Source organism: Protopterus annectens, chromosome 3.part1 (genome assembly GCF_019279795.1).
Source record: "Protopterus annectens isolate FY-2018-M chromosome 3.part1, PAN1.0, whole genome shotgun sequence".
Classification (NCBI taxonomy): domain Eukaryota; kingdom Metazoa; phylum Chordata; order Ceratodontiformes; family Protopteridae; genus Protopterus; species Protopterus annectens.
In genome coordinates, this window is record NC_056732.1 from 1,264,228,300 (window position 1) to 1,264,251,100 (window position 22,801).

General features: G+C 41.3%; 1 protein-coding gene across 1 annotated transcript in view; it reads left to right on the plus strand.

Annotated features, from left to right (window-relative positions):
- The window catches only part of PYCR3 (pyrroline-5-carboxylate reductase 3), a 351,447-nt gene that overhangs the window by 42,097 nt on the left and 286,549 nt on the right, over positions 1-22,801 (plus strand). The window contains exon 2 of the mRNA XM_044067325.1: positions 4,846-4,910. Within this exon, the coding sequence (XP_043923260.1) occupies positions 4,846-4,910 (65 nt within the window). The remainder of the gene's footprint in view (positions 1-4,845; positions 4,911-22,801) is intronic.

Here is a 22,801-nt window from a genome sequence, read left to right on the forward strand (position 1 = left end):
ATTTCTTTTGACTATTATATATTTTTTCTGGATTTCATTTTTCAGTCAGTTTGCTGTATACAGTCTGTTTTAGCAGATGTATGAAGGCATGTTTTATACTTTGAACATATAAATTTATGTTCTTTTGCTGTACATGTGTAATGTGCAGGCATGCATTTTTATATTAAAATCCCACCAAGACCACCGATCCAAAAAGTAAGCAAAGTTAATGAAACACTTAGCGCCTCGGCTTACACAGTAAAAACACTACAAAAATAAATAAATAGTAATGAAAAACTCTTATTCCACCTTTTCTAAATAATACCCTGCAAGGGTTTTTCGCTTCTCTTAATTTTGAGGTTGAGAAATTGTACTGGTCCTGTGTTTTTAATTTAACCAAGCAGCAATGGCTGGCCCTATTGGAATTTGGTAATGATAGAAGATGGGTGGTTAAACCATCTGACAAGGGCAACCAGATAGTAATCATGCACTTCACACAATACTTAGAGATGTGTTATAAACATCTGAATAATGCGGAAGTTTATAGAAAATGTGATGTTTCTGATTACTTTGAAGCTATAAAGCAGTACCAACTTTTGTTAGACAAAGTCCTAAGGCTGGGGTATTTCACCTCTAAGGATGTAGGAAAGAAGTTTGGAGTGGAAAACTGCTCTATGGCAGTTTTTTACTGCTTACCTAAAACACACAAAGGTTTAACTAAACTTAGTGGCCAACCTATAGTATCTGCACAGAGGTATTTTTTGAAGAATATGTGTGTTGTTACATGAACATCTTAAGAAATATGTTATGAGTACAGCCAGGACTTTTTGAACAAAATAAAGGGTAAAGTTTGGAATATGGACATGTTTTGGCTCTGTTTGGATGTCAAAAGTCTATATACTAATATTAAGCATGAAATAGGGACACAGGCCTTGTTCCGTTTTTTGGGGACACTCCTGTGTCTCATTTTTTGATAGATTTAGTTATGTTTTGTTTAAAAAACAATTTTTTTTTATGTTCAATGGAGACATTTTTCAGCAGTTGCATGGCACTGCCATGGGGGCGACTTTCGCCCCGTGTATGCCAATTTACTCATGGCTAAACTTGAAGATGATTTTATTTACAGACATGATTTTTTTTTTCAGATCTAAGGTTATTTTATATTTTAGATTTATTGATCTTATTTTTTTTATGTCAAGGAAGCCAGACAGGCCCTTGGGTTTGTTAATGACTTACAAGCTAATACTATGGGCTTAAGCTTTGATGGTATACAGCTTTGCACACAAGTGAATTTTTTGAATATAAGCTTAGATGGATTTACTGCTATCAACATAGGAAATTTGAACATGGAAATATATTTTTATATGGGGAATAGTTGTCACCCCAAACATTTGGTCAAGGTACTGCCCTATAATGAATTCTTACAAATTCGTAGGCTATGTAGCCTTGATATGAGCTTTGATTTAGAGATAGCTGAAGCAGAAAAATTGTTTATTAGAAGAGGTTATGTCCAGCTGGTCAGGGAAGCTAAACAAAAAATTATAGACATGAGGTATTCTGTTAACTGTCAGAGAGATTCTCATTATGTTTGTGCTAGTGGAAAACATAATATTTGTATTGGTGGAAATCAGTCTACCAATGTAGCTGTGAACAATGGAGAGCAGAAAAAAAGTTTTCTTAGTGACAACTTATAATGTTATAACTGAGGAAATAGTTAAAAAAACACGTAGCTTGTAGCCTATGCTCCTAAGGGATAAAACTTTGAACTCTATACTACCTGATTTTTGAGTATTGCATATAAAAGAGGTAGGAATGTGTCTGACATTCTGGTACATAACCAATTTTGTTTACCAGATGTTAATGTCAGTCGGTGCTTAAGCATAAATAAAGACACTGTTCCATGTGATGATGGTTCCATCTGTCAATAATGTAGTAAGCTCTTTTCCCTATATTAATGGCATCAAGTTTACAGCTAAGTATGAATACAGTTGTAATACGGAGGGTTAGTGTATGTGTTAAGCAGTGGATGTAAGAAGTTTTACATAGGGGAAACTTACAGGAGTTTTAGGGTCCGGTTGCAGGAGCATATTAGGGACATAAAAAATTAGAGTCCCCTTAGGAGTCATTTTTTTGACAGCACACAACTCTCTAACCCTGATTCTCTTAGTGGTTGTGTCTTGGAAAATTTGCAAGTTGGCATAGATGAATGTGTCTTAAAAAAACAAACTCTTAAAAAAAGAAACTCTGCTGATAAAGTATGGTACTTTGGAGCCTCAGGGACTCCACAAAGAATGTAATTGGAAGTATGTGATTTGAATTGTATGCTTAATTGATTAATTATTTTGTGCAATATGCTGTATATAAGCAAACGGTATTTTGTAGTGTTTTTACTCTTGGAAGGCTGTGTAAGCCGAGGCACTAAGTGTTTCATTAAATTTGCTTACTTTTTGGATCTGTGGTCTTGATGGTATTTTAATATTTTATTTTTTTTGTTTTTTTTTTTAAGTTGTATTTGCTATGCATTTTTATATCGTCTTCCTCAACCATGACGGTAGGCATTGTTTCATTTCTCGGATTGTCCCTCAGTGCTACCAGGAGCACAAATAGTATTTTTTCACCCAAGTATCCCTTGCTTAAATAAGTTCAATTTAACTTATTTTATGTTCCTTAAAAATATTTCTTTAGCCCTTAATTGTGTTTTCAGTGCATTGCTATATTTCATTACTTTCACACATTTATTTTATAAATATGTTTGTTCACATTTCTGCACATTATGATTTCTTATTTAACGAAGCTGTGCTTGTGTGATTGTATTGATAAGTGCTGTTTGTTTACTGCAACCATCCTTTCCTTTTAGAGAATCGTGACAAAAAACTGATTAGGGCATGCTGCAACTTGAGAGAGAAAAATAAGTTGCATACATTTATGTGTTGGCTAATACCAGCACTAGCTTAATTATTATTTATTTTATTTATTTGACAGTTGTTTACCGGGAAGGTCCGACTGGGCTAGTAGCCCATTTTCAGCGGAGGCCCATGGAGAAAAGTTCCATATGTAGACAATGCAACTATAACAGAAAGTACAGCTTTAAGTTAAACAATCTGAGAAGTACAGGCCTTACAGTAGTTTGAGGATCATCATTAGAGACGTCAGTTTATTACACACCGAGATTGTAAGAAGCCACTTTTGCATCAGATGTCAGCTTGGAGAAACAACATAGGTAGAAAGAGAACACCGATGTTATGATTTCTTTTTACTGTGACAATATAGATATTAGAAATTATTGTTATGGTATTTGTGTTGCATGTGTCTGTTTAACCAGGGTAGAACACTGATCTGGATGGACCCTTTTCAGACTTGGCTGTAGAGCACTGTCTGGTTAAATCACTTGCTCAGAGCCACTCAATAGGCAAATAGAGGAAGAGGGAATTGAGTCCTGGATTAAAAGGAAGCTGCATGGTAACAGCTTATATTCTTAATTATCTACACTTACTGCCAGTTATGTTAACCATAGCTGTACTTTCGGGATAACCCTGTAAACAGAGCTTTTATCTCAGATGTGTTTTATATGGTAAACAGATTGGAAGTAAACAAATTCTCTGAAATGTTGCAATGAGCCTCCTAGCTGATCATAACAAGTGTGGTTGGAAAAGCTTATATTTAGTTAATTGCTGAATGTCCAAGTAGGCTTTCACAGTTTAATTAAATGCAAAGAAGTGCAAACTTGTATCATTTGAGAAATATTTTTTTCCCCCTGTCAAAATACAGGTTAGATAATTCTCTCCAGAATGACAGTGAAGTTAGGGATGTGGGAACCTGGATTGATAATTGCCTTTCATTCGATCATTGTGTTGCTAAAGTAGGCAGAAATCATTCTGTGTACTGTAACTAATTTCTAAAGGCATACTTTCCAGGTCAAAAGAGGTTAGCATGCCCTTGCTTGCTCCCCTAATTAGACCTGTTAAACATTACAGTGCCCCTTTTAGGATGTACCTGCCTAAACATATAGTGCAAATGGAAAGGCCCCAGGGGCTCCTAACCAAGAAGATCCTGGTCTAAAGACCTTTAGCTACCAGGAAAGAGTAGAATGCTGTCCCTTTATTCTGTGTCTCTTATGGGTTTTTACAAGGAGCTATATGCCTTGCATTTCAAGTCATTATAGGTTCATAGGTTCATATGTTCATACTAGGCTATCTGCCCGAGGGCATCTATAAGCCTAGCCCATAGTTTTGTGGCTTACGCCACCCCTTTAGTTTGGAGAAACTATGCCCATTATTTTGCTGTGCCTCTGTCGAGCAGTGACACTGAGGTAACCCCTGGGGTGTATCTGCGATCTCCCATCCATTGGTCAAGATTCCTCTTGAACAAGGCCAGCTGCATCTCAGTAACTCAAATGACTCTTGTTAACACTAGAACAAGAGACCTAAATCTACACCAAGTGATAAATATAACTACTGAGGGACAGACTTCCCCTGCAAGTTAAACAATGTGATACCCTAGCATTCTACACATCCAGTCTGGCTGACTGGATAAGTTCATAAAGATTTGCCCCTGGACTGATCTACTTTGCCCTTTTTGAGAAGAGGGGTTACAGCATAAGTGTGCATAATGGGAAAGTGAACCTGATATTTTGACTCAACAGCTTTGTAATGCCGGCGAAACCTGTGAATACTTCAGCCCAATATGATACACTTCTGAAGTATCGACTGTTGCACTGGCCTATTCTTATGTAATAATGCTTTGTGTATTATGTAATCTTTTGTTTTTCTTTTTGTTAGAATTGATGTAGACGTCAGGCATGATCTTAGAATGCTATTTTTAATAAAATATTTGAAATAAGTAAAATATGTTATGTTTATTTTTCAGGTAAACTACAACCCAGCATGATTATGGCGAGTGCTCCCTCTGATAACAATCTCGGTAGATTTAAGGTAAACATATTTTGAGAGCGGTATCTTCCACTTTGACTAAAACTGTAATGCTGGGAGGTGTAAGGTGCATATATTGAAAAGTCACAGATAGTGTAGCTTCTCTTAGAGCTATTCTTTTTAAAGTGGCATTTTGTTTTACTGTACAAATCTCAGATTGCCTTATCTCTCATGATTACTGTTTTCATTGTGGCAAACATAACATGCCCCCAGCACTACAGGAACTTTGCCACCTGCATCTAGAGCACCAGGTGGTGGGGGGCATATTTATTTTCTTCCTGTCTGATGATATTTGGGATGTCAGTAATTCATTTACCCTGCATGCAAGTTGATCATATATAACAGAATAATAGGAAAAAAACACATTGCCCCATTTTGTGAGAATCTAATAGTCCTGGCACTTTTCAGCAGTAAGTTTGTAGTCCCCTCGCTTTTCTAAAACTTGTTAATTCGGAGTTATTTAAAAAGCTATTAGATGTACCCATGGTAAGTAATAATAAGTGATACCGGGAGTTAATGCAGAATGAGTTCAACAGTTAAATAGTTTAAAACTAACTTATCCTAGAGGTTGATTTTACATAATCTGGGTATCAGTTTGATTCATAACTTCAGGTGGATGCCTGTAATACAATAGACCTGCATGAAAAACATGGCACCATAAGTGATGGCATAAGGTAAAATTTATTTGTGACCTTGTCATGGCTACTCACTACTACTGAGTTTTACTCTATATCAGAATATCAAACCTTCAGCAAACTAAAAGTAAGATAACATTATTTTTTTCTTTTGCTAGCTACTAATGACTTTCAGATTCCTTCTTTCCCCATACTGCTTTCTCTCCCTCAGGCCACCAAATCTTGGGGAGTACCCCAGGTGTGCTTTTTTGTACGGTAGGTCTCCCTCCAGACTGGAAGACCTCTTGGCCATTCGACTATGCACTGCTCCATGATGGGGGGTGAGTGGAGAAGTAGGTAACACATTCAGAGTTATATAGGGTTTTATTTTTAAACTCTACTTCACTGATGACCAGGACTGATTTTCTTCACAGTCACCACACAAGGAGTTAGTGGAAACAGATTTTCGAGATTCATAGCATCTTATAAAAACTTTAAAAAGCAGAGAGAGGTTGTGGTAGCTTGGAAAATAATACACCTTCATGAGAATCCTAATGCCTTTTTGAACCTCCGAAGTATTTCAGTAAAAGTTTTGAAAACCTCATTCTTGGAAGTACAAGGTTTCTGTTTTGAAAAGCGTATGTAGCAGGCTTCAGATATGCATGATTAATAACTGAAGCAGTCATAAAATATAGGTGAGAGCTTAGGAGCCAGCTTTAGTGGTGTGAAGGATAAGTCCCTGACTATGGCCCAGGTAACTTGCATTCAGTTAGCAAAACTGCATATAATTATTTTACTTCCAGACTTTGAAGCTTCTTGTCAGTTGTATCCACTTTTTGATATTATTTGAGTTTTGTTAGTTTGTAATCAAACTTATGCACACCATTTTGTTGCATAACTTCAAAACTAATTTGTAGTTGATGGTGCCAGCAGTGGTAACTAACACTGGAACGTACAGTCATTGTTTTCAGCTGAGATGAATGTGGAAGATAAAGATGAACCTTTAACATCCCCCATTGTTTAGTGCTGTATCTCCTGTCTCCATCAGTCTACCTACCACAGATGGCATCAGAGGACTACACTGCCTCTGAGCTTTGCACACTCAGCATAGGTGAAGAAGCACATCAGTGGTCATCACCACCATACTTCCAAGACATTCCCACACCTTTGGCATCACTCAGTAGATGTACAGGTGAATGATTCAGTCACAGATAACCACTAGTCACACCATGCCAGGAATATTGAGTGTACTGTGTGGCCTGAGTAGGGTAGCCTAGCCGTTTCAGAGACTGTGGGGCATCTTGTAGGGCAAGCAGAATAAAATGGAATATTGGGAACTGGAGCAGACCTTCCCAGCTGAAGTTAGTAGTGGCCCTTTTAACAACTATTGGTGAATCCATGAGGTTACAAATGCCTGTTGTGACTGTGCTAGGGGACAGATATATGGTGCATGGTTATATATTGGGCTTATGCAGATGGTACACACTGTTTAGACTTCAGCATCACTGTCCATGGCTGCCTTTGCTCTGGTCATGAACTATCAGCTCCGCCATGGGGTATCCCACTAGGCAACCCAGTTAGGGTCTCACAGTTAGTGCCACTCCACTTCCCCTGTAGTCTGAGTGCCACTCCTACCCATGGCCATTTGCAGGCTCAGAGTTGCTAGTATTCTACTGTCATACCATGTGTGGAGAGCACAGTTGGGTTCCCTTGCATGCGACCAACTTGGTATACCACGCATTGTACAGGATGCCTCCAGTTCTGATACTACAGGATAACATGGTATACCCAGCCAGCCTTCAGCACATGGAAGCTCCACCCTGTCACTGGATGATGTGGCCCTTGAACCCCCCCCCCCCACCTCCTAGCAGTGTCTAGCCAATACATTCACCACCTGCAACCCTATCAGATATGTTATTGCAACCCCATATCACTGTGCCTTAACCCATCTGTGCAAATGATGAAGACTGTGCCTTGTCTACCCCTGTGACCTGTGTGGGTATGGTAATGTCTGATGCACAGCCTGGCCAATCAGTGCATTGCACTGAATAGCCTGGTTGTGTTATTGCTTGTAGCAGTTTTACTCTTTGCTGTTCTGCACATGACCTATAGTTGTGGACTGAACTTTCCTTCTGTGTCAGTAACGCAATGTATTGTGTCCTCCTCTGCCTTGCATGGGGTACTACTGCAGCCATTTTCTCTTAAAACACCTTAGCTGATTCTTCTTCCAGTCCTGCCACAGGTATGCCTGACAAGTCCAACTGTGTTCCCACATTGTAATTACTGCTAACGCACCATATTGTATAGCATGGTGCAGATCACAAATATTTGGACACAAATATTTGGATACATGTTGATCCGTTAGTAGCACTTTCAGCAGATTCAGTGTGATCAGAGAAACATCAAAACAAGTTTTGCTGAACCTTGGAGGCATTTTTTTTTTTATTTTTGCAGAGGGCAGCCCCACACCCCTTGAAACTTAAATATACATACTCTGAGGTTGCATGACGGTGGTAAAACATAGAAAACTCCACTGTTTGCAAAACTTGTTTCGGTCATTTGCTGTCAGTCGTACAGCACCAAATGAAAGTGCTGGTGATGGATCGGCAGGATTCCATGTACCTTGCTGCAGGTCACCAGAGCATACTGCAGTACACTATCCGATATATCCAGGCAGCAGAAGCAGGCCTTCAGAAGTCTGATCAGACATTTGATGCCTTGTGTCTATGATAGTGCATTGTTGCACAATATCTCTGCCATGGTCTGGAGACCATTAGCCACAATGTCAAGGCAAATCATGCATCACCTGCAACAGACAAAACTGTACACCATTATAAGTAGCCTTCACTCTCTGTTCATGGTTCATAGGTGTGTACTAGGCTAATGGCCCTGGAGCCTTTACGAGCCTAGCCCATATAAGTGCCCTGGCTTCTTACTACCCAACGTTAGTTCCAAGTAACTCAAGTAGAGCCACTGGCATGATCTCCAGGGTAAACTTTCTATTTCCCATCCACTCATCAAGATTTCTGTTGAAGAGGGCCAGTGAGGTGCTCTGCTTGACATGTATGGGAAGTCTATTCCAGAGCATGGGCAGTCTCTGGGTTATGAACCTGTCTCTCCAGCATGTTCTGTTGATTGTGGTAATGAGATTGAGGTCTCTGGAGCATGTGCTGTGGGGGATTGGGATTTATTTAGATGTAGCATTTCTAACTGAGCTGGATGACATGGAATCCCTTCTAGTAGATGCACTGTATGTCATGTGGAACAGGTGGGGCCTTGGTAGCACTCAGTGGCCTGCAGAACTTCAGGGTAATGGGATGAGTTGTAGATTGCCTGCATAGTAATGGCTCTCTCCTCTGCTGTCATAGATTCATATATATTCCAAGTTTTATGACCACTTACACCCTACCAGTATTCTCCCTAAAGTCACTCCTTTCCCTAGAAGAATTATACCCATTAATCCTGGAGTAAACCTGGGAGTATCCATCCATTCTTCCATGTTGTGTTTGAAGGATAGTGAGCTGCACCACTTCACATAGAAGCCAAATATGCTGCTTCATATTCTACAGCATTGAACCTCCATTCTACAGCATTGAACCTCCTAATGTGTCCCTTTTCAGATCTTGAAAGGTCCCTGTACCAAGGATGACTAATGCTACACAAAACTTCAAGCTTCCTAAGATAAGCATTCCATGCATCTCTCTCTTGATTCCTTGTAAGTGTGGCACGTCTGATAATTCTTGTATGGCATTTTTGTCCACATGGAAGTGGTCTACAATGTCCTGGTCACAGAGAAGATGGTATGTTGTCCACTGATGGACCATTCTGTGATGTGGAGATCAATAACAAGCCCCATTGATGATACTGATTACAAAGGTAGCCACCAGCACATGCTGCTATGTTAATGTTGATGCTGCTCCTAGCATTGTGAAGAGAGTAAAGCTCCTGTATACCAAAAGATCCAGAAATTAAGAATGGATGATCATCTTTCATATCATCTGATGCTGTCCATGTCATTATCGATCACGGATGGGTGTAGGATCCGTCATCGGATCCGAGTCAGCAACTAGAAGATTGCTGCTGAGCTCAAGCTCCTCCCCTTCCCAAGATCCCTTTCTACCCACAACCCTCAGAGCACATTTGCTGTGATTTGAAACAAGATGTGCTTCCTGCAGCTCAAATTTCGCCTTTTTCAGATAAGTAATTTTTTTCCCTTTCTTTGGGGTTCTCTCCTTTTTTCTGTTAGTCTCCTACCTCCTTCTAACTCTTTTTCTGTAATTCCTCCCTTCCCGGTAGCATGTTTGGGTAGTTTTTGCTAGGTTCTTCTGGGGTCCTGCCCTTATTCTCCCTGGTCTTAGGTGCCTTCTATCCTCCTTTTTTTCCCTCCTCTACCTTGTTCACCCCACCCCCCTCGTTTTGTGTGTGTGTCTGTTGTGATTTCTGAGAATCCTACTGGTTTTAACTCATTAACCGCAAGTACCTTCTCATGGCACCTGTGTGCTTAAACACGAGTGCGCCATGAGAAGGTACAAATTTCAAGCCATTACCCCCGAGTGCCTTCCAAAAACGAGACAAACATTCATGCAGATTTCTACTTCACCTTAACGTAAAAAGCGCTGAAATCGTAACTAAATGTGTAATTTACCTTCTGTAGTTACGATTCAGCGTGTTTTTACATTAAGGTAACATTTAAGTTTTTATAGAAAATCGGGTTTGAAAGTTCTTCATAAAGCAAGTGGTGGCAGCCAATCGGATTCTTGCAATCCAAACCACCACTTGCAGAACACCTCCACCCCCAAACTACATTTCTTTTCTTTTTCTGTAAATAAAAACAGTGTCCAGCAGCAGATATTTCCTTTCTTTTTGCAAAGATTTGGAGATTTCACCTGCTGCTGGATCCTCTATTTTATTATTGGCATTCTAGGATTTCACCGATCGCACTACTAGCAGTTACCGTTCAGCTGGGTTTTGTTCTGTAAATAAAAACAGTGCCAGCAGCAGATATTTCCTTTTTTTTTGGATTTTTTCTCCTGCTGCTGCTGGATCTTCTTTATTATTGGCATTCTCTAAGATCGCACTACTAGCAGTTACCGTTCATCTGGGTTTTGTTTCTTCCGGTAAGCTCTTAAAAAAATTTTTTTTTTTTATCTGTTTTTCCTCCCTTCCCATGCCAGGATGTCCTTGTTTACATTGTCATGTAGTCTAACGTGTAAGTAGTGCAGAAGCTTTCCATACCTGAGATCACTGACCAGACTAGCTACACAGAAGAGGCAAAGTGAATCACACCTTTTAATCCTCTGCTCTAAATGGAAAAGGCTGTTGCAGGCTAAGGATGATTTTTGGCATGGCACACATGCTCTGTGGTCAAATATCCTTTTGTTTGCTATGATTTCCAAGAATCCTATCAAAGAATCACCCACTCTTGCTGCAGACTCCTCACAGAAGGCGCTCCAGATGTTATCGCTCACATTTACATTTTAAATATTAAAGCTTACATATTACATTTAGTTGTAAGCTCTGACCCTGGGCATGCTTACGAAGCATACAAAGCTGTCTTGCCCTTTCATTGAATTCATCACTCCTTTATTTAGTAATACATCCTGAGCTACATATCTTTATCTGGTTACCACTATTCTCCCCCTGCTAGCTCAATGAAGTCATGCAGATAAGCTGCATCCTTTCCAGTCTTAGCTTTTGCAGATGTAATTGAAACTGCTTTTTTCGATATTGAAACAGTGATGATTTTCATTGGTGTTTTCGTTAAAATACAAGTTTGAGCAAAGTCAGTATGATTGCTAAGTGACATTGTTGATGTCACAAAATATTTTGTATAGTGGGTAGACTTTGTCTCTTGAGGACGAGCATTTGATTATCAAATACAAAAATTTATTATGCCGTGAATATGCCCGCCTTTCCACTGCTAGTGGTAAAGAGATGGCGTTTTTCTATGTGCTTAACACGTTAGTTCCAGACAATTTATTTCCCTAGTTTTTTTTTATTTTTCAACTCTTAGTCTGGCAGTCATTCAGACAGCATGTATATGGCAATAGTGATCCCACTTTCTTGCTGTAAATGGAATCTGGTAATTTTCATGAGTAGTCAGTGGAAGCAGAACACGCATAGCTTACTTCTTCAGAGCAAACTGCTTTGCTTATGTCTTTTTTTTATAAGGGTGTTTGCAAATGTGGCAAGTCTGATAAGTATTGTCTAACTACCGAAAGAAGGAACATCTGCAGGCAATACAGTAAATGGCAAGTTATGAAATGGAGCTGTTTTCAGAGACTAAGGTTTAATGCAATCTAAAAACAGCGGCTGGACATAATAGGGACAGAATGTAGAATGACGTAATAACAGCAAAGTATGCAGCCAGTTTATAGTCAGTTCGGAATAAAATAATAATTTAATTGTTTCAGTGTATACCTTTTGCACTCTGTGACTTCCCTAGCCTTCAGTTTGTAATACTATAGACATTTTCAAAACTTACAGGCTGTGATGGTATGGCAGTAGCGTTGTTACCTCACAGCAAGAGGTTCTCCCGTTTGATTCTCGGCGTAGCTTGGGAGTGCCTTCCGTGTGGAGTCTGCATGTCCTCCCCGTGGTTGGGTAGCGTTCGAAAGACATGCGTGCGTAAATGGGTGTGCCTTCGTTGAAGGTTGGACATTGAGCTGGCACCTCGGCATTTCGTAAAAATCTACTGCCAATCATTAGCGGACCAGAGTTCCGCTGTGGCAACCCCTTACCGGGAAAAAGTCGAAAGACAAACAACAACTTACAGAGAATGGAGCAGTTTGCAGCTATCAGATGGAAATCTAATGAAATAAGCGATGTGCCTCATTTATGACCATAGCAAATGTGCCAAATGCACAAATAGTTCTGCTCTCTCTAATCTCACTTTACATTTTTGTGTGAAATAAGGAATGTAGTTACAAGCGAATAAAGAAAGAAATCAGGAAATATGTGAACATTTTTAACACTGAAGCTGTGTGCCTGCATTATGCCAAATATAGAGCCTTCCCGGCAGACGTAAAACATGTATCAGAGGTGATAGAAAATCATTCCTACAAGTATCTGTAATAGATCACTGCAGGTTCATGTAGGTTACCGTTCATGAAATCTAAAATGTGTTGAAAATGGCAAACATGGAAGATACTTCATCATTCCTAGGTTTCCACCTAAAATTACTAGACCAAGAGCCTTGATCAAATGCAGCATCTAGCATTATTTCATGATTCAGACACTATGCTATTTAACTGTTTTCTCTCTGCATATATGCGAGTATATGGATATATATGTATGTACATAATGTACTTACACACACACACACACACATATATATATATATATCACACACGCCTATATATATAAATATATATGTGTGTATATCTATATGTATATGTGTGTGTGTGTGTGTGTGTATATATATATATATATATATATATATATATATATATATATATATATATATATATATATATATGTGTGTGTGTGTGTGTATATATATATATATATATATATATATATATATATATATATATATATATATCTTGCTGGACCGAATTTGAATTAATATTTGCATCTCTCCTAAATGTCTATGTTAGCTAAGAATGATAAGGTGTCTGTAAACATCGGGCAGGTGCTACAGTGCCTCAAATTGCAAAGTATAAGTACGCTCAACATGGCCTCAAAGTGCCAAGTGTATATAGGCCCACCACAGAAGGAGATAGAACAACTGTGAACCCATGATGTAGAAATTGGTGAGGGCTAAGTAGTGCTATATGGTTTTGGAGAAGTTTGGTGATGAAGTTAGGAGGCGATGAAAGGATAAACAGGTTAGCTTATTAGACTGATCAGCCAGATAAGTTTGACATTTGTGCTTGTTTTATTGCATTTCTGATTATACTCAGTGGTGCACCATATATTTTGGGCATTTTTCTTGATTTTTGTCAGTCGTGTAGAATTTAGGTAGGAGGAAGAGCTCAGTAATATCTAATTGTTATACTACTTTACTGAATGACTCGGGTCTTTTCCTTACTAATGATAATGAGTCTGTGTTACATAACAGCTGCACAAGGTAATACAATAAATACCTATTCAACAGGTTCTGTGGAGCAGTTATCACCCGTGTCTGAGCATGCTTGGTTATTCAGTATTGAAATGGACATCATTAGCACATTACCAATACGTGCGGTTACAATGTATCACTTAGTCATTATCACTTTTCAGGCCAAACTCTCAGCAGCTGTCACCGTTATTCACATAAGTAGAAGTCGTTATCACATTGATGAATGCACAAGCCAACTTTGGGTTTTTCTCCACTTGGAGTCATTGCAAGCCACCCCCACACCAGTTTATTTCTTTCATTTTTACAATTTTAAGAAATGTAACAAATATATGAGGCAAAATCTGGACATAGATAATGTTTTTTAGTTACTCAAATAGCAGGATTTGTGCTAGAATGTATTTTTATGAAGGGTATGAATAGATATGGTATTTATTGACTTGCGTCCTCTGTGATTTGCCATAAAACCACAAATTTTATGAGAAACAGACCACAACTATGAAGCTAAATCTGGACAGTTGAGAGTTATGCAACTTCCTACATTCTTACACATAGAAACACACTCGCATAGGAGTAGTAACTACTACTTATGCATAATTCACAATCTTTCATGTATTTTTCCAGTCCATCAGGGTAGGTAACAAGTACTGTTTTACAGTTTACAGTGAAATATTTTTTACAGAAATTGTGAGTAGATTTTAGACTTGTTACAGTTGAGATGAAATAACACACCATTTGCAATGTTAGGCTCTAGATTTACTATCCAGTCCCATCATTTCTCGGCTTTTTGGGGCATTTCTGAATATCATGAATGTACAACATAATGAAGCACCTTTTTAGTGCAGATCCTCATATGTTATTATTGTTGTGTATTATGATTATTATTACTATTACTACTACTTTTTGTATGTTATGCATTTTTCCTTTCATTGAGGATAGTGTGTCTGGTAAATAGTTTTTGCCAACTTGTTTCAATTTAAGCTTCAGTTCTTCTCATTCTTCTTGTAAGCATTCTCATTAGGACTTCAGTTATGAGAATTATGATGTTTCATATCTGGTGAACAACTTTGTCAGGGAACATGTCATCATAGCTCTCATCCTTCCATCTCCAAAATGAGGAACACTCACTTTCATAATGTGGAACAAATGGGCAAAATGTGGAACACATACTAATGGCTTACCAACAATTTCAACTAGGAAGGTCATAGAATGGTTAAAATATGCTGGTTTACTTATAAAGAAGATCCTTTAATGAATTAATATGATTAATTTCCATTTACCATGGATTTTACTTAAAAAAAAATTTCTAAAACTGAATGTGACAGACTCTTTCAATGTGGAACTTTGAGGAACATGAACGTTTTAAGACCCCAAATAAGGTATGTTCCTCGTAATGAGGTACACTTGAGTGGTATGCATGTCAGCATGCTAAGTAGTAGCACATTACTGTCCCAGAGGCCATGAGGTAATGCATATGATATCCATATATATGTAGTCTTCCAGTACATCTGCCAAACATCAGTAATAATCTGTTTGCATTTTCTTTCCTGTGCAGGTTTGTCCACCTTCTGACATTGAGATGGCTTCACGATGAGAATGACAAGTGAGAGTGTGGTTATGTGGCCATTCCTACATTCTCTGGGCTGCCAGCCCTGCCTCCGAAACTGAAAACTGGTAAAACTTGAGCTTCCCCACATCCAGTGTAAAGGTATACTGGATTGCAAGAAGAGGTATGCATTAAAGCGGAGTACTGCAGTTGTTGGAAGAAAAGTGTTCCATCTACCCTGAGCCCGACATTCTTGTGTTGCACATTGGAGGAAATTATGTCATCAGTCAACCACTCGGAAGGTTGCGATTTCAAATAACAGCAATTTTTGAACACCTGCAGTCGTGGTGGCCACATTGTCATTTTGTGTGGTCTGACATAATTCCTTGACAGATATGGAAAACAGCAAACAGTCAATGGGCAGTGCACAAGGCCAAACATTTACAGAATGGGTTCATGCATGGCTTGATGCACAGTGTCGGTGGATCTACAATCTGTCTTGACAGTATCGCCACAGAAGATGTTCACCTGTTCAGAAGGGATGGTGTTCATATGAGGAGGGCATTGCATTGTTCTTGACTGACCTCCACAATGGCGTGAGGAGAGCTATTCAGGATTGGAATATGCAGCTTGTGAGAAGAATGGAAAACGCCCATGATCAAGTAGGGACCAGTATGGTAAGTAAAACTGTATTATGAAATGTGTTGTGTAAAATATATTTTTCTGAGTCTGGCAAATAACTGTGGTAAGGAGCTGGTGAAGATGCTGAAAAAGAACAACTGTTTCAGGAGAGAGCTAGCACGTACAATCTAATATGTCAGTGACCATCCAGCAATACTTTTTTTATTCTGCTTTTATCAGGCATGTGTAGAGTTTAGATGCCAGTAAGGGCTTAGTAATACAGAACTTGATCCCGTGGGTCCATTGCTAAATGGACACATGTAAAGAGAAAAGGCATAGGTAAGGCAGACTGCTGACACTGAAGGAGGTCGTGAGACTGCAGTGGTATCAGCTGTCTGAGTGGGTAGCCAGCACAGCTATTGGACAGATCAGATGGTCTTGCCTGCCACTGAAGTCCCATGCCTGTCCTGGGTTTATTAGTGGAGTGGCGGTCCTTACCTTGCTTTTTCTCTTTACATGTACCCATTCAGCAGTATGTTGGCTACACCAAGAATGTGTATGTTTACAATCATATGTGTCTACATGGTAAAAAAACTGCTTCTGAATGCTGTACACATATACATATATCAGTTTTGTTAGGATTCAGGTTATGGAATTTATGATTTTTTCATATTTTGGTAAATAACTTTGCAAGGGAGCATGTCAGTGTGCCAGTAATACCTCATTTTGAAGAGAGCATTGATAGTTTCAACATGGTAAAGACTTGTGCCTGTATGTTGTACACATGTGCAGATATCACAGTTTGTTTCGGACTTAGGATATGGAAATTATGATTTTTTAAAATATTTTGGTAAATAACTTTGCAAGGGAGCATGTCAGTATGCCAAGTAATACCTCATTTTGAAGGCAGAGTTACTTCTTACAACATGGTAAAAGGACCGTGTCTGTGCACTGTACACATGTACAGATATCAGTTTGTTTAGTCTTGTACGATTATGAAAATTATACACTTTCAATAGTTCTTATTATTATGCCCATATCTTTGCAACGGAACATGGTGATCACACAAATGATGCATCATTTTGAAGCTGACATTCAGATGCACAACTTATACGCTGATATGTAGGCTCTGTCTGTTACAGGTGATGAGATATTATACTTTGTTTATTTATCAGTTATGAAAAATATTATATTAATCATATTTATGTGAATATCTTCATAAAGGAGCATCAATATGTAATGGTTAAGAATATTTTTAAAAACTGACATTCATAGCTAACAATAGAATTAAATGTAAATTGTAAGGGTCTACATTACGGTAGTTAGATTGACCAATATTGTGCTTTGCTTTTCCAGAAAGGTAAAAATATGCACAATATCAACATTCCTAGCCAAATATTTAATAATGACTTTGATATGCACCATCAACATTTACACTGTTGGAAAGGTCAGTGCCTACATCAACCTCTTTTATGCTTACATTTTAGTCTAGGCTGTTATAGTTAATAGAGTTATGAACATTTGTTTTATATATGATATTACAAATGGATTTTCTGAAAATGTATTTCAGGCTGCACTGTTGTCTTCCGAATTAAGCAGCTTTTTCTGAGTTGCTCCGGGAGGAAATGAGTTAAAAGTTGCTCCCCTGCCGAAATGTATAATATTCGGAATTACCGAGGAGTGTAAAAATTAAGTCTGGGAGAGCCACATCTGAGATTGAATGTGACATTTGTACTGGATTCAATTCAGGCCTCCCAGACTGCTGGTGAATGCCCTGTTGAAAGGTTTGGCTGTTGGGGGTCCCTGATTTGGCCTCTAAACTCCCCTCGGATCCCAAGAGGAAGTCTTCCTCCCTCAAGGGATTCTGCCTCCAAAAGTGTTGAGGCTGCCAGGACCCAGCCCCGATCAAAGTCCAGCCTCCCAGCTGATCTGGCCCTTCTGCTCTTGAGAGCCCCGGGGCTTCCTCTGTCAGATCCCGAGACCCCTGAGCCCTCAGAGGTCCTTATAGGTCCAAGCTGGACTGACCACCCTCAGATCCACCACGATACCCCCATAATCCTCTGTGATCCGTTATTGCTCCCTGGATCCGGACAGTTTTGCTTCACCAACAGATCATTGGAAGGCCCTCCAGACTCCATAGGAGATCAGATCCAGGGCTTTTCAGCAGGACCCTTCTCAAGACCGCAGGCCAGGTCACTGTGGCCATCTACTACCCCATTCCACCAGGAGTCTGCTCCCTCAGATATGGATAGGATGATGAGGAGGCTTCAAGGCCCAAATCGAGCTGGGGCTTGTTGCCACCCCTGTCCACTCCCGCCCATCTGGGGTTTGGTCCCCATGATCAGGCATCCCCTAGGGAGAGGCCATTTCCTTCCCACATCATCTGGGTCTCGGCTGGTTCAGCCTGTTGCCTCGAGCGTGCCTCGGCCCCGCCATGGGGTCACCAGGAATGGATTTGGGACCATCATTCCCTTGAGGGCCTCTACTTTATATCAGCTCAGGGCTGATATCTGGAGGACATTGGGGCTGCATCAGGGTCACCCTTCCATCCTGGCCGCTGTGGCCAGGAGTGGGGCTGTCCAGCCTGTCGACTTTCCAGATGGTAATCGCCTCCAGATGGAAGCGTTGCCTCTACCTTTTGCCTGGGATCCTCTCTAGTCCCACTCAACATTGGGCAGCCAGACTTCATCATCCCACCAGGGTCAGCCCTCCCGTGAGTGCCTTCAGATGTAAGTACGTCTCCCCATCGTCCCTTCCTTCTTCTGAGTCCTCCCCAGATCCCACTGTGGAGGAGCCTCGGATGAGGACATGCAAGAGACCACCACCGAGAGTCCCTCAATGAAATATTATTGGATTTCAAGGATGGAACCGATCCTCCAAACTTCCTTGAGGTGTCTCTTTGGGGACATCCTCGGATCCCAAACAGCTGAGGCTGCCGGTCTCCCCACCCCATCTCAGGTGGTGCCGCGGTTCCTGAAGGCCTTTGGGATGGGCCCATCTTCTATCTGGGTGTTTCCCCCTGCCAATGAGCTCGTCCAGCTCATATCCAACAGGCACAGTAGAACCTGTTCCCAAGAAAGCCGATAAGTTCCAAAGTTCCTCCAAAGACCAGGCTTTTTGGAGCAAAGGCATAGTTGATGCTGTTGTGGTGGCCGCAGCTACAAAAAAGGAGCTCGCTGAATAGAGCCATGTCCCTCCCCTCAACAGGAGTCTTGGGCTACTGACCATTTTGGGACATATGTTTGCCTCCCAGCAGTAGAGAGAGTTAAACTGCCAACTTAGACACACTTTTCTAACCGACTGCAAAAGGACTGCATCGAACTCCACTTCTGAGTTACTGTCTCCCTGATCCCAAGAGTCTCCTCAAGAGACCCCGCCTCCAAAAAAAGCTGAGGCTGTTAGACTGCAGCCCCTCGGAACAAAAGTCCAGCCTCCCAGCCTTTATCTGGCTCTTCTGCCTGAGAGAGCCCTGCTTCCTCCGGTCGAGATCCGAGACCTCTGAGACCTGTGAGTCCCTTTAGGTCCCAAGCCGACCCAGACACCCCTCTGGATCCCACCACGCCCCGTCCCCAGATCCAAGAAGCCCTTGGACCAGACAGTTTTGCCGATCCGATCACATTGAAGGCCCTCCAGACCTGTGAGACTGTGCATCCAGGGGCTTGGCTGACTCCTCAAGACCAGCCCCTGCTAGGGTCAGGCCATTCCTGCTACCTCCTGGCCCCACCAGAGCCCTCAGATAAGTGATAGATGATATAGAGCCGCCCAAATCGAGCTGGGCTTGCTGCCACCCCGCCCACTCCTGCCTGGGATCTGGGCTCTGGTCTCAGGCTGCTTGCTCTGGACTCCCCGCCAATGCCTTGATGAGATTGATCTCCAGGGGGTGAGGCCCCCAAACACTGGCTTTTCCATTAGGCATCATGTTTCACCTTTGCAGGTTTAAAAAACCCAAAGGGATCATTCACTATTGCCCTTTTTTTCAAATTTTTTTTCATTGCACAGACTGTAATGTAGCAGGAGGAAGACCCCTTTGTTTTAAGTTTTTTGGAAAAATTTTCAAAAAGTTTTTCTTTAGGCCCTAAAACAAAAAGGTTGAGGGATGGAAAAGCTGTCTTTTTGGGGGGATTGGGAGGCAGACAATTCCCAGATAGGGCCTGTGTATCCAGACAACAAAGGGTTGTTAGTTTATTGTGAGCTACAATTTTGTCATATTTGAACATTAAGCCTTCAGTACAACTTATGTCTTCCTTGAAAGAAAAAAAAATAAAACTGAAATCCTTTTCTTATTTCCTAAATGGTTATTACTGTACTGTCTTGCTCAGGAAATGTGTGTTGAAAGGATGCAATGAAAACTAAAGCTGAACAACAACAACATTTCTTCACTTAATCATAATTTCTGTTTAAGCCTTTATTGGATGAAAAGGTGTGTAAAAAGAAAAAAAACTTTAAAATGGGCTTCAGAGCATATAGAAAGTTATAGCTTGAAAAGCTGAAAAGTAAGGCAAAATGTGAGGAAAGGAAGAAAAAAATAATGTGCATGGTATGGGAGCCCAAGATGTGGAGGGGGGCAGGGGAAGACTGGAGGCTGCTGTGCATGGGGGTGGGATCTGAAACAGTAGGCCTAGGATGCCATTTCACCTAAGTTTAGACCTATACATAAAGTTGCTACAATATATCATTGCTGCAACTAAATGCCAATAACTGTAAATGTCCCTTTGTGAGTTGGGCCAACACAGTATATTACACAAGTCTTGTAATGTAAGAATATTGTAGCAAAGGATCAGTCTGTGCATACTACTCTTAAAAGTTTGCAGCATGAACTAAAAGGTTGCTTAGGAAGGGTGGCAGTGAAATGGTGATACGTAGACTGGAAGTGCCTAGGGGGCCCCCATCTTGATATCTGCTGGGGGCCCCCAAAATGCTAACACCGGCCCTGGTTACAGGTGATGAGATATTATACTTTGTTTATTTATCAGTTATGAAAAATATTATATTAATCAGATTTATGTGAATATCTCCATAAAGGAGCATCACACAGTAATGGTTAAGGTATCATTTTAAAACTGACATTCATACTAACAAATTAAATACAAATTGTATGGGTCTACATGGTACATTGACCATAATATTGTGCTTTGCTTTTCCAGAAAGGTAAAAAATATGCACAATATCAACATTCCTAGCCAAATATTTAATAATGACTTTGATATGCACTATCAACATTTACACTGTTGGAAAGGTCAGTGCCTGCTGAACAACTTTTGCGTTTACATTTTTAGTCTAGCTGTTATAGTTAGAGTTATGAACATTTGTTTTCTGTATGGTATTACAAATGGATTTTCTGAAAATGAGCACAGGCTGCACTGTTGTTCCTCTGGTGGAATTAAGCAGGCAGCTTTTTCTGAGTTGCTCCGGAGTGAATGAGTTAAAAGTTGCTCCTTATGACGCTGGACAATGGCACATTCCGACTCACTTGAGGAGTGTGTGTACTATCTGGGAGAGCCACATCTGGAGATTGAATGTGACATTTGTACCTGATTCAATTTCAGGGCTCTCCTAGACCACAGGAATAAGCTCCTGCTGAAAGGTTTGGCCAAAGGGGTCCCTTGATTTTGGGCTCTCCTTCTAAACCTCCCTTGGATCCCAAGAGGAAGTCTTCCTCCTCAAGGGATTCTGCCTCCAAAAACCTGAGGCTGTTAGATCGCAGCTCCCTCGATCAAAGTCCAGCCTCCTAGCTTCAGATCTGGGCTCTTCTGCTCTGAGAGCCCCGGCTTCCTCTGTCAGATCTGAGACCTCTGAGCCTCAGAGGTCCTTAGGTCCAAGCTGACCTAGACCACCCTCAGATCCGACCATGATACCCTCTATATCCCCGGATCCAAGCAGGCCCTTGGATCTGACAGTTTTGTCAGATCAGATCGTTATTGAAGGCTCCCCCTCCAGACCTAGGAGATCAGATCCAGGGCTTTTCAGCAGGACTCCTTCTTGGGATCGCAGGCCCTCAGCTAGGTCAGGCCATTCCTTACTACCTTCCCATTCCACCAGGAGTCTGCTCCCCTCAGATATGGATAGGATGATGAGGAGCTTTCTCAAGGCCCAAATCGAGCTGGGCTTGTTGCCACCCCCTGTCCACTTGCCCAGGGGATCTGGGTTTGGTCCCCCATGATCAGGGCATCCCTAGGGAGAGGCCATTTCCCTTCCCACATCATCTGGGTCTCTGGCTGGTTCAGCTCTGTTGCCTCGGAGCTGGCAATGCCTCGTCCCTGCAAGGCCATGGGGAGGGGTCACCAGGGAATGGATTTGGGACCGGAGTTTTGGTCTCTGGCTGGTTCAGCTCTGTTGCCTCGACACTGGCAATGCCTCGGCCCTGCAAGGCCATGGGGAGGGGTCACCAGGGAATGGATTTGGGACCGGAGTTTTTTTGACTGTTCCCTCCCTTTGAGGGCCTCCACTTTGGACAGCTCAGGGCTGATATCTGAGGACATTGGAGCTGCATCAGGGTCACCCCTTCCATCCTGGTCAGCTGTGGCCAGTAGGGAGTGGGGGGCTTTGTCCAGCCTGTCGACTTTCCAGGCGATAGGACCGTCTCCAGATGGGAAGCTGCCTCTACTTTGGCTCTGGATCCTCTCCAGCCCCACTCAACATTGGGCAGCGAGACTTCATCATCCTACCAGGGTCAGCCCTCCTGTGAGTGCCTTCAGATGGGCATTGCCCCCATCGGGGTCCCTTCCTCTTCTGAGTCCTCCCCAGATCCCACTGTGGAGGAGCCTCCTCGGATGAGGACATGCAAGAGGACTCACTTGGACTCCCCTCGAGAGTCCCTCAATGAAGACATGGATTTCAAGGATGGAAACTGATCCTCCAAACTTCCCTTTTTGGAGGTGCCCTTTGGGGACATCCTCGAGATCCTTAAACAGCGAGGCGGTTGGTCTTCCCCCACCCCATCTTCAGAGGAAGCCATGTTCCTGAAGGCCTTTGGGATGGGCCCATCTTCTACCTGGGTGTTTCCCCCTGCCAATGAGCTCGTCCAGCTCATATCCAACAGGCAGTGGAAAGAGTT